This window comes from Dermochelys coriacea, chromosome 1, assembly GCF_009764565.3.
Source record: "Dermochelys coriacea isolate rDerCor1 chromosome 1, rDerCor1.pri.v4, whole genome shotgun sequence".
NCBI lineage: Eukaryota > Metazoa > Chordata > Testudines > Dermochelyidae > Dermochelys > Dermochelys coriacea.
This window is the reverse complement of record NC_050068.2, coordinates 253555175-253568548: the sequence shown is the minus strand read 5'-3', so window position 1 is coordinate 253568548 and position 13374 is coordinate 253555175. Positions and strand designations below refer to the sequence as shown.

Here is a 13374-nt window from a genome sequence, read left to right as displayed (position 1 = left end):
GATATATGCTATACATTTTCACCAGTTGATCTTAGGGAAAATAATTTCATTACTAAAAGATGTCTGAGTGTTAATTTTACACACCGTATATACTTGTTCATAAGCAGAATTTTTTTAGAAAAAAAAGGAAGCATCAGAGAAGGGGGGTCAGTTTATGAACAGGCATAGAGAGAGGGGGAGTGGTGGAACACAGCCCCCTCCTCCTGCAACACAGCCAGCAGAGCCAGAAGGGAAGAGGCAGGGCCAGAGTCTCTCCTCTTGTGGCCATGCTGCTCTCCCCCCAGCCTCCCAAGCAGCTACAGCTCCGGGGCTGGCAGGCTGTGGCCGTGCTGCCTGGCCTGCTGGAGCAGCTCAGGCCAGGCCAGAGACATCCTCCCCTGGCCCACCCCATCTAAGGTAGGAAGGGATGGGATGGGGAGAGTGTGGGGGTCCCGGCTAGGGGTGGGGGCGGGAGATGGGGTTACATGGGGAAGGGTCATGTGGGAAGGTCCCGAGTTAGGGATGGGGTCATGTTCGAGGTGGTCACAGGGATTACTTCCCTGACCTCCAGCTTCTCCCCCCCCCCCCAAAAAAATTTCCCCACCAGTTGCTGTCCCGGCCCATCAGGGTAAGCCACTGGCAGGCCAGGACACTTTGTTTACTTAGGTTTACCTCTGTGCCTGTGGATGCTCGAGGTAAACAAACCATCTCGGCCCGCCAAAGGCTTATCGTGATGGCCTGGGAGCCAAAGTTTGCTGACCCCTGAATTATAGGGTCGGCTTATGAATGGGTCATAAAAATTTGCCATTTTTACTTATCCATCTTGGGGGGTCGGCTTATAAACGAACTGGCTTATGATCGAGTATATACAGTAATTATTTACAACTTTCCATAGCTGTGCAGTCAGTAATCTGAAGAAAGTCTCCCTTGAACTTGGTGGTAAATCCCCACTGATCATTTTTGAGGACTGTGAACTTGACAAAGCTGTGAGAATGGTAAGGTTACTTCAAAGTAAAACATGTTCAAAACCTTGTAAATGCCTCTTATTAAGAAGCAATGTTCTAATTCCCTTTCTCTGTCTCACGTGCACCCCTCCTCAAGGCTTGCTAAAACATGCAAGAGGATATCCACACTTTAAGCCTCATACAGTATGTTGAGGCAGGGCTCCTCTTCTCTAGGCTGTATGCCAACACAGTTTAAACTTTTGGGGCTATTCAAAAAGACAGGGATGTTCTCCAAAAAAAATAATTGAAAAAGAGTAAAGGTGGAAAGTGTGCTTCCATGGAGTCATGTTAACACTGCAAAAAATTTTATTTTACAAAAAATTGACTCTTAAAACCCCTCCAAATGCTAAAAAAAAAAAAAAAAGTCTGGAAATTAAGTTGAGATTCAGTCAGTTCCGCACTGTCATGTAATCCTTAACGACTCACTATCACCCACATGCCTAACCTATACTTCCCATCCAACCTTAACATCTGTCTTCTAAAATTTGCAAAAATATATGCATAGAGGAAAATTAGTAGATTATAAGATCCTATTTCCTATTGAAGGGACCTATTTCCAATGTAACCCTAGCATACTACTCACTCATTACAAAAGACTTAGTTGCTACACGATATAGTTAGTTTAAGCCCTAATCCTGCAGTTAGGTCTGCTATTGTGAACTCCCCGTATTTAGATACAGCCCCATTGAACTCAAACAACTTTGTGCTATTGCATGAAATACAAAACAGTGAAGCTGACTGTCCAATCCATTTTTTATGGTCCAGGAAGAGTTAAATGGGGGGAGGGGAGGGGAACAGCATGCACTATGAAAAGCAAATTGAATTTTGAAAATCTCTTTATGGTTTGATCATCTGAGATAGTGCGAGAGCCAGTCAGAAAATGGAAACAAATTTTTTCATGAAAGTATTTTTTCCCATTAAAAAAACATGTTTTCTTTTAAAGTTTTCTGATGGTCATTAGTTAGTAACAGCAAATTGTCCCTCCTCCGTGAAGCCTGAGTCCATAGGCTTGATGTAGGGGAGGTTCTTTGTGCATTTGGCAGGATGGGAACACATACTTCTCCACGGGGTCACATGCTGTGACTGCCCTCATAGCCCTCCATAACGGGAGTGGATCAGCAGAGTTGTGTATTCATCAGCCTTGCTTCCAAACTCTTTTTCCATGATGCTGCACAGTGTCTCAACAGTGTGCAGGGAGTGTGCACCTCCCTAAATCCTGCCTTCACACACAGTAGCTCCACTGCATCCAGGGCCATCTCTGTTCATGCACATGTTTATGTTGAGAAGGTAGAGGGAAGAAGGGTAGGATTTACCCCAGAGGTAAGAAAACATTTTATTTCTTCAACGAGTTTATGCTGATATTGCCCTTTTAAAGAAGAGTTCTATACATTGATGGATCCAGACATAGGAGGGAAAAAAAGAATGTAGCCCCAGGGAATAGCTGGAGTGGGAAATTAATAAAACCAAGTATCAACATAGTGTTTTCTTCTGACACAGGGCATGGGAGCAGTATACTTCAACAAGGGAGAAAACTGCATTGCAGCTGGCAGATTATTTGTGGAAGAATCAGTTCACGATGAATTTGTTGGGAGAGTGGTAAGATATTTAAGGGGCTCATGTTCAAAATAAATTCTGCAGTAACAATTTAAAGCAAAGATCAAGTCATTTTATACACGCACACAAGTTTATGTATCATGCAGTCGTTATGTATCATTCAATTGCTGCTGACGCTGGGAAATCATGATTCCTATCATGAAGCAATGGAAAGGGTGTGCAAATGGGAGACACTTGCCAAGAAATGCAATGAGAAGTGACACTTATAAAGAGATATTATCCTGTCAACTATATCTGTACATTTGGCTAAACAAAAATTGCCAAATTTGTATCCATGAGACTTAAGACAACTGTGAATATGGGAAAAAAATATAAGTCTGGAAGTATAGCAGGGATCATACAAGAGTATCTTATGTTCACCATTAAAAATTCATCACTGCTGTGTGAAAACTCTCAGTTATTTATTGCTATTTAGACTATGAAATAACTTCAGTATCTTGTTTACCACACTATGTTAACTTGAGTAAACAATGACATTTTAAATGTCAGACACAATAGCAGAAGAAACTTAAAAATGAATAACTAAAAACAATGGTCAAGATTTTCAAAAATGACTAGTGATTTTGGATGCCCAACTTGAAACAGCTTAAAAGAGCTTGCTTTTCAGAAAGTGTTAAGTACTCCTTCTGAAAATTGGGTCCCTTCAAGGGGTCTTAAACTTGGGCACCCCAACACTGAAGTACTATAGTCACTAGTCACAAAAAAAAATTGGCCAGTGTGTCAAACTATGTAACTTTTCATTTTAATTGGTTAACCTGTAGGTGGAAGAAATCAAGAAGATGAAAATTGGAGACCCGCTCGATAGAGCAACAGATCATGGTCCACAGAATCACAAGGCTCATCTGGAAAAGCTGCTGGAATATTGTGAAATTGGAGTGAAAGAAGGAGCGACATTAGTGTACGGAGGAAGACAAGTATGTAGACCAGGTAAAATACTACCTGGAGAGTTTTGAATTTTACATTTTTAAATAAAAGCCCACATGGTTCCCTCTGTTGTGTAGCACAAAGAGGAATAAACTCACGGAAATACAGTACAACATGAGCTGAAGGACAGCTACATGATATCTTTCCCACTGCCACCAAGGTAGAGGACTCTATGAAGTATACCTAAATAAAGTAGGGTGTCATTGTCCTGGAGAAAATCACTTGGCATAAAGACTTGGAAGAAAGAGATGGCTCATACTGAAGAACCCTTCAAATATTTACATGTAAGGAGAAACTCAGCTGTTGTACAATATTTCTTTGCTAGTACTGGCTTTCATATAGAGACCAAGGGGAATAGTCTTCACTTGATACATACGACTTTCATGGCACAGCTCCCATATAGCACTAATAGAAGTTGTGCAGCTGACACACCAGAAACTATATTGAGACTTAGGTCAGGTCTACACTAAAAACTTTTGCAGACATAGTAACATCGGTGAGAGATGGGGGTTTTTGGTGATTTTTTTTTTTTTTTGGCGATAGTTTTATAGTGGCAAAAACCCTAGTGTAGAGGCAGGTATACCGATTAAAATTTATTTTTGCCAGCATAGCTTATTTTGTTCAGGGAATGGCATAACTTATTCCAGCAAAAGCACTTTTTTGCTGGTACAAACTGAATCTTGACTAGGAGAGTTTGCTGATATATTTGTACCAGCAAACCTTTCCTTCTGTACACCTGGCCTGCACCTCTAGCAAAGTAGAACTTCTGGTGTGAAAGTGTCTGTACATACTGGTTTTCTTTCTCTAAAGAAAATTTAGAGTGGATATTTATATCTGCTGCTTAGGCTTATACAATACTTAGCTCAGAATATGGAAAACAGAGTGTGGTACTGTGTAGGTAGAGAAGGAGAGAATACAAACTAAAAAAATATTTTACTCGCATGCAAATGATGCCCTATCTGTGTCCTCTGTTTAGGTTTCTTCATGGAACCCACTGTATTTACAGATGTTGAAGACCATATGTACCTTGCCCAGGAAGAATCCTTTGGTCCTATTATGGTAATTTCAAAGTTTAAGAATGGGTACGTTCTGTTCTATTTTAAATAATAGCATTTTGTTTTACTTTATCATTTTCACCTTGTGCTGTGATCCTGCCAAATCTCATAAGGTCACGCTGAGTCATTGTGTGGATAGGAATCCTCTAAGCATGGGTGAAAGTAACTTAAAGGACTTACCGGTATGCTGGAGTCCTGAGCAGGGGGCATGGCCTCGACTGGAACGGGGGGGCCTTTAAATACCCGGGCTCTTTAAATCAAGATTTAAAGGCCCCAGGGCTCTAGCTGTGGCTGGGAGCCCCAGGGCCTTTAAATCACCCCCAGAGCTGCCAGCTGCAGAGGCGGCTGGGAGCCCCAGGGCTCGGGGCGATTTAAAGAGCCCTGGGCTCCAGCCGCTGCTACCGCAGCAGAGCTCCGGGCCCTTTAAATCACTGACAGAGCCCCGCTGCTGCCACCCCGGGGCTCGGGGGGGCACTTTAAAGGGCATGGGGTTCTGGCTACTGCAGGGAACCCCGAGCCCTTTAAAGTGCCCTCCGAGCCCCGCTGCCGGAGCCCCTCGAGTAGCGGTGGCAGGGCTCCAGCGGTGCTTTAAAGGGCCCAAGGCTCTGGCTGCTGCAGGGAGCCCTGGGCCCTTTAAAGCAGCAGCCTGGGGAAGCCGGTCCGGTCTGGCACGGTGTACTGGCTCTTGCTGGTATGCCCTACCGGACTGTACTGGCTTACTTTCACCTCTACCTCTAAGGAACAGATAGGTGTTGAAGAAAGCATTTAGTATAAACTACTCTTCTAAGTTGCCACAGAACCAAAGCTACAGCAGAGTGGTAAAGGACACTACTTTGCTGGGCATCATCTTTTACATGAGATTAAATAGCCAGTGGCACTTTTTGCAAAATAAGGGTAGTTAAATGCAGTGTCCTAACCAAGCTACAAAACTTACGTTCTTCCTACGGTATCTCCATTCCCTCTGCAGATTCTGGTGGCTCAGTTACTCTTCTTTGTTACAAACTGTTTGTTGTGTCACATTACTGTGTGCTGTTTAACTACGACTGTATTTTGTTCCAGAAGTGGGTACATTACAGTAAGGGGTGAGACAATCCCTGTGTTTAGTTTGTGGACCAGTTTACGAGAGTATGTCTACACTGTATGCTTTTTTCAGTGGCATGTAGAGTAGATTCATAGATACTAAGGTCAGAAGGGACCATTCTGATCATCTAGTCCGACCTCCTGCACAGCGCAGGCCACAGAATCTCAACCACCCACTCCTACGAAAAACCTCACCTATGTCTGAGCTATTGAAGTCCTCAAATCATGGTTTAAAGACTTCAAGGAGTAGAGAAGCCTCCCTCAAGTCACCCATGCCCCATGCTACAGAGGAAGACGAAAAACCTCCAGGGCCTCTCCAATCTGCCCTGGAGGAAAATTCCTTCCCGACCGCAAATATGGCAATCATCTAAACCCTGAGCATATGGGCAAGATTCACCAGCCAGATACAACAGAAAATTCTTTCCTGGGTAACTCGGATCCCATCCATCTAATATCCCATCTCAGGGGATTAGTCCTATTTACCCTGAATATTTAAAGATCAATTACTTACCAAAATCACATTATCCCATCATACCATCTCCTCCATAAACTTTATTGAGTAGAATCTTAAAACCAGATAGATCTTTTGCCCCCACTGCTTCCCTTGGAAGGCTATTCCAAAACTTCACTCTTCTGATGGTTAGAAACCTTAGTACATACAGGCGTAGCCACCTAGCACTGGTATAAGTAGCAGCGTAGACTGAGAGCCACACTTTAGGCAAGTAAAGCCACGTCTTATCTTAAGGGTATGGGTATGTACTCAAGTACACCCTCTACATAGTTTTCTACTAACCCCAAGCCATGTCTCCCTGTCTGCACTGCTGTTTTAGCAGTGTAGTGTCCTGCTGTCTCCCCGCTGCTGGAGCCTTTCCCTGTCACAGAAAAAGACTCCAGCAACAGGGAAAGGCTCTAGCAGGGGGTTTTACCCATGCCCTGCCCCCATCAGAGCCTTTCCTAACCACAGTGAAAGGCTCCTGCAACAAGGAGCTGCCTCCTCTCTCCCACAGTGTGGACACAGCCCACTTTTCACAGTGGCATGTTGCTACATATATGCTACGTGCTGCCACCAGCGCTGTGTAGTGCAGACATAGCCTTAGTGATCTAGAATGAAATTTACAACTTCAGCCAGGGGGGGAGCAGGGGGGGGAACACTGTATAAACTTAATGGAATTATTTCCAGGGGCCTTAATTTTTCTAGTTTGAAAATACAGTATTAAGCTTTTGACTAAGTAGAACACACTCTCAATCTATGAACTGCCACGTTAAAAGATGGTTAAATCAAGCTAATTAGATGCCGACTCCATGGTTGTTCTGAGGCTGGAGCACCAACGGGAAAAAACAGTAGTGGGTGCTTATCACTCACTGGCCACAGCTGTTTGCCAGCTGCTGGAGGGGCTGGGAGAGGGCGGAGACCAGCGAGGGGCGAGTGAGTGGGTGGAGTGGAATGGGGGCAGGAAGAGGTGGAGCAAGGGAGGCCTTGTGGGTGGGGGCGGAGTGAGGGCAGGGCTTCTGGGGAGGGGGTGGAGCAGGGGTGGGAAGAAGTGGAGCGAAGGCGGGGCTTGGGGGTAGGGCCTAGGGGCAGAGTGGGGGTGGAGCACCCCCAGGGGAAAGGAAAAGTCAGCACCTATGATAAAATGTATTCAATTTTTGGAAACAACTTAGGATATTTAAAGCTGTTTAGGGATAAGGTACAAATAGAAACGAGCACAGTGTAAATGGCATGAAAAGGTTTATTTGTTACATGGAAGTCTTTGGGTTTTTAAGAATTTATTCCCCAATAAAGTGAAGGGAGTTAAGGCTGATTTTAGCAAAAATTAATGTTATGCTGCAGAGTTCTGCTTTGTAGACATTTTTGCACTTCTTCATTCCCTGAATTCCACTGGAGCTGCACAAAGCTGACTTGTATAATATAATATTTTGTTTGAGGTTTTTTGGTATAAACCTTAAGCATTCTGCAATCTAATTTACAAACTGTATAAATTAGAGACAATACTGTGAATTTTCATATTTTTGACTGACTAACAGTAGACTAGTACTTCATAGTTATGTTTTCAAAACAGCTAAATAGAGATTAGAAAGAAAAAGGGTGTGGGAAGAAGTTGTTGCACTGCAGCTAGAGGGAGGTTGTTTGTTACGTCAGGGTTTCTGTTATGTTTCACTTACTGTCAATGAAGCCAAATGATTTTTTTTTACTATTATTATAGGGATGTCGATGGAGTGTTAAAACGCGCAAACAACACAGAATATGGCTTAGCTTCAGGGGTTTTCACAAGAGACCTAAGCAAAGCTCTGTATGTTAGTGAAAATCTAGAAGCAGGAACAGTTTTCATTAACACGTATAACAAAACTGATGTGGCAGCACCATTTGGTGGATTCAAACAATCTGGCTTCGGAAAAGATTTAGGTAAGTAGTTTGGTATCAACCTCCCCCCTTCCACCCCGGATGGTCTAAACCAATTTTTTTTTTTTAAAGCCTTGTCCAGTTTCTATCACAGGAGAAAAAAAGCCCATAAAAGTCCTGATAGATAAAGATTTCTACTTAAAAAATAGCAAGGAAAAATTTAAGAAATAACACTGTTGTCAGTTAGAAGGCTAATGGCATCTCTGTGACCCCTTCCTGGTTTGAGTGTACCCTCTCAGGTGTCAGGCCTCCTGCCTTTATCTATCACAAGGTGGAATTTTGCAGTTCTATTCTTCAACCAGACTCTGGCTTACAGTTCCCCCTTGTGTCAACTGTGCTCACCCAGCAGGTCCAACTGAATTTGGACACCTATGATTCTTCCTTTTGGGAGTCAGTGACCAGTGACATACAGTAATCAGACAGCCTTCCTTAAACAAAGTGTTTATTTTTGTTGGAGAACAAATGTATTAGAGAAAAAGGATTATAAAAATAGAGTCTACATTGCATGTCTACCTTACCTAAAGGCATACCATCCCCTAATAGTAGTCCTAACCTCTTCAAACACCCCCCTAATGGCTCATCTACACTGCACTGCTAATTACCCCATGGACACTGCTGGTGTGAAATAAAAGGTACCTAGTTCACATTAATGTATTCCTTTTTCAAACAGTTTTTAGACCCAATGATTCGGACATAATCCGTCAGTGACTCTTCCGTGTCAGTTGATAGGTTTCTACCTAGAGCCATCTCCTCTTTCCTGCCTGTATTCCAGACAGCCCTCATGCAGTAAACATCCAGTAACCAGGCGAACATACAGCATTCATATAATCATAGGTAGCGAGTTATATGGGCCCGTGGTGCCTTGGCACCAACAATGTTCAGAGCCCAGGGGCCCAGCTCCACCAATATTTGGGGCTGGGTGTCCCCCCCCTGGCCCACCTGCTGCCACCCCGTGCATCCTACAAGTGTCCCCCAGTTTCCCCTTGCTGCTCCCAAGCACCAACATCCCTGCCTCTTCAGTGCAGCTTCATGCTGCCTCCCTGCAGCAACTGCTGCTGCAGGGTCCTAGTGTCCCCCGTCAACTGCCACGGCAGACTGACTCTGAGACTACCCTTCCACCTCAGACCCTTCCCTTTTCCGGCAGGACCCACCACTAGCACAGGGCCCCCTCCCCCGCCCGCAGTCACCACTCCTGCCCCATGTTGGGCAAGGAGGCAGCCCCATCCCTCACCCCCAGTGAGGCTACAGTCAGAGGCAACAGCAGGGGAGGACGTGCAGGCAGCACCCCCCGGTACCCACCACGAGGGAAGCGAGGGAGATTCCTGGACCTGAGAGGGGCCCTAGGAGCACATGCTGTGACAGTGGTGGGGGTGAGTGTGCTGCTGGAGGGGGTGGGAAAGGGGGGCTCCTCCCTCAGAGCTCGCTGCTGCTGGCAGGGAAAGCGCTGGGGGGAGTCCTCCTCTCTGGCCCCTATCCCGGAGCAGCCTGCGTGCACCCCAAACTCATCCCCAGCCCTGCCCCACCCCAGAGCCCACACCCCCAGCCAGAGCTTTCACCCCCTCACTGCAACCTCAACCCTCTACCCTAGCCCTGAGCCCCTCCAACACCCCAAACACTTATCCCCAGTCCCAGCCAGAGCCCTCATCCCCCTGTACTCAGCCCTCTGCCCCAGCCCTGAGCCACTCTAACACACCGAGCCCCAGACAGAGCCCTCACCCCCCACGCTCCTACTCTCACCCTGAGCCCCTCCCAAACCCCTCATTCCCAGCCCCAGACAGAGCCCTCACCCCTACACACCTATTCTCGCTGAGCCCCTCCCAAACCCCTCACCTGCAGCCATACCCCACAGCCCACACCCCTCATCTCTGCACCTCCTCCCATCCCCAAACTCCCTCCCAGAACCTGCACCCCCTCCCTCCACACCCGCTCCCATCCCCAAACTTCCTCCCAGAGCCTGCACCCTGTACCCCAATCCCCTGCCCCAGCCTAGGGCCTGCACCCCAGACCTCCTCCCCCACCCAAACTCCCTCCCAGAGCCTTGGGCAGGTGGGAGGTGGAGTTTGGGCAGGGCGGGTTCTGGGCACCACCAAAAATTATACAAACCTGCCACCCTGCTATAATAAATTATCACTGGGCAACTTCAAATACATCACAACTGTCATAGGAATTATCTTTGGTCAATGGTTTTCTGGTTGATTGGTTCTCACCAGCCATTGTTTTACATGATTCCAGGAAACTGACTGTGGTCTCTTCCAGACCTGAGCATACACTGAAGCTCCTGTCTCCCTCCAGTCCCCATTAGAAACTCCCCTATCTAACATTTTCAAAACTCACTTAATTTCAGACTGGCTTAAAATCAAAACCAGATTATATTTGGCAAATTACACACAATAACAACGTTAAGAAGGTAGTTAAACTAACATTGGGACTAATATTACTAAAAAAATCACTAGACAGGAAATCAGACTTAAGAATCGATTACCCAAGGATCTTAAATTGTGTATGCCTGACCCATACTAGTGCTGAAGCTTACTTTTGGCTTCCATTCACCTTCAGGGCACACTGCCCACCTGCATATCTTTCAATAAAAACCCCTCTCTACTTATAGGTAATGTGGCTATATGTTCATGCAGTGGCTCCCTTTGTTTCAGTATCAGTTTCCATTGACTCATGTTTCTTCATACCCCTAACATACACATACATGACACTTCTCTACATAATCCTCTCACTGCCATTAACATTCTCACATCTTTGAGACTGACTTTTGCCAACGTATTATGGGGCTATTTCTCCCAAACTATTCCATACACTTTTCCATATTCTGTAGCTTTCTAAATCTAATTCCTCTGAATTCCTTGAGCTTTTTGACTTTTAAAGGAGATAGATGATTTTCAAAAATACCTAAGTGGGAGTGGTTGAGTGCCCAGCTCTTTTGAAAAACTAGGCAGGTGCCTAAATAAATATGGATTTAAAAGCCCAACTTTGGTTTATTTAGTATCTCACTTAAACATAGCCATAGAATACCACGTATGAAGGTGTTGATATTTATATAGCAGGTCAAATTTATATTGGATACAGCAAGGAGTATGTCATAGAAAATATTTTGAGCAAAAAGATGAATGACCCTCTTCTGCAAATAAAAAAAATTCATGTCAATAATCCATCCTACTTAAAATGGTATTATTACTAAGCTTGGTGTTTTTTAAAAATCTCACATCAATTTGATGCTGTTGTGGGGTGTTCTTTTTAGAGGGTTGGGGTGGGTGTCAGTTTTTCTTTTCTGCTTTTTAAGCATAAAGCAATCTATTTCCCCACTAAGGTTAGCTAGTCCAATTTTGGTCAAACTTTCCAGAAACATTCACCTTTGGCAAAACTCAAGAATGTAAGATTTCAGTCAGAGAGGCAAGGGCACCACAGGAGGCCTTGACTTAGTTCCTGGGGACTTTACAAGGTGCAAAGGGGATAAGAAGGGTTGCTGCAGACACGCTAAATGTTCACAGGAAGTAGCCCCACTATAATGCACCTTAGGAAAGTTAAAACGAGGAGTAGGTGTGGCACCTTAGAGACTAACAAATGTATTTGGGCATAAGCTTTCTTGGGCTAAAACCCACTTCATCAGATGCATGGAGTAGAAAAAACAAGTAGGCAGGTATATAGACACAGTACATGGAAAAAATGGGAGTTGCCTTACCAAGTGGGAGGCAAGTGCTAATGAAACAATTAAATTCAAGTGGAAGTGGGCTGTTCTCAACAGTAGAATACCAAGGGAGGAAAAATCACTTTTGTAGTGGTAATGAGGCCAATGTAAACAGGGTGGCCCATTTCAAACAATTGACAAGAAGGTGTGAGTAACAGTAGGGGGAAATTAGTATGGGGGAAATCTCTTTTTGTAGTGACTCATCCACTCCCAGTCTTTATTCAGGCCTAATTTGATAGTGTCCAGTTTGCAAATTAATTCCAGTTCTGCAGTTTCTCGTTGGAGTCTGTTTTTGTAGATTTTTTGTTGAAGAATTGCCACTTTTAAGTCTGTTATTGAGTGTCCAGGGAGATTGAAGTGTTCTCCTACTGGTTTTTGAATAATTCTTGATGTCTGATGTGTGTCCATGTATTCATTTGTGTGGAGACTGTCCGGTCTGTCCAATGTACATGACAGAGGGAAAGCTGCAACTCCAAAATGTCTTGGGGAGGGGTATGTGAGGGGGAGAAGCTCTTCAGGGGAATTTCTAAAGTGGATAGGACAGTATTTTGATGCTATAATAGATAGTCATCAGTTTATGATATATTGCATTATTGCTAAAGTGATTTTTTTTCAGCTTCAAAAGAGTTTAATTTACTTCAATAGAGTGAATGGGATAAGAGGGAGTTAGGTATATTAAAATAATTCAATCTATTTATTAAAAAAAACCCAATACATAGTAATTCCTTGGCCACAAGCTATTGAAACATGCTAATGCAAAATACCTAAGCACTTAACAGGAATTCTGAACTGTTGCTTGCTGAGTGGTTAAAACTAAGTCTTCTGACTATTCCTTTAAACTGGTGATATAACTGCTTCACATTGTGATCTTCCATAGGTGAAGAAGCTCTTCATGAGTACCTCAGAACTAAAGCTGTAACTGTGGAGTATTAAAGAACCAGCTCAGCCTGACTGCCAAAGCAAACCCCTTGCCGACAGCCTCAATTTTAAGTATTCTGTTAAGCACTTAATACAATGCCCAGGATATATTCTCTGAAGTAGTACCACTAACAAAAAGCAAATAGCATTTATCCATGGAAAATTGTAAGGACCAAATTCTAGCCCCACTAAAGTCACAAGGAGTTTGGCAACTTACTTTAGTAGAACTAGAATTTGGTCTTTGGTTATCTAAATGTTCACATACCTAAACCTTCAAAGTTGTTATTAACTCAGGCAATGGGAGATTGCTTAAGTAAGACTGAAGGATTAGGCCCATAATGTGCCTAAATTTTTTATTAATACGAGATGTATTTTACATGATCATTTTAAACCTTTTAACATACATTTAGTCATTAAGCTTCTCTTAAAATGTACTTTAAAATGCATATTATACAGTTTTGTTATAAAACAGTTCAACTTTTTCCACAAAAGTATACAGCTCTGATGACTTTTCAGCAGTAAAGGAAACCTTAGTGCCATAAAATGGAAATAAATGCAAGAAAGTGCACTTACTACGATCTTTGTTAAACTATCTAACTTTGTTAAAATATTTTCTATCCTTTTGCGAATGTGGAATGTGCAATTTGTATGGGATTGTGAATGGTGGTTATATTAATAGATTTGAAACCAGCTGTGTCTGTG

General features: G+C 43.7%; 1 protein-coding gene across 1 annotated transcript in view; it reads left to right on the top strand.

Moving 5' to 3' along the window:
• ALDH1L2 (aldehyde dehydrogenase 1 family member L2) overlaps window positions 1-13374 on the top strand; it is a 51700-nt gene extending 38326 nt beyond the window's left edge. Inside the window, 6 exon segments of the mRNA XM_038388106.2 lie at window positions 875-974; window positions 2481-2579; window positions 3359-3524; window positions 4498-4603; window positions 7861-8060; window positions 12632-13374. Coding sequence (XP_038244034.1) covers window positions 875-974; window positions 2481-2579; window positions 3359-3524; window positions 4498-4603; window positions 7861-8060; window positions 12632-12687 — 727 coding nt within the window. The 3' untranslated portion in view covers window positions 12688-13374.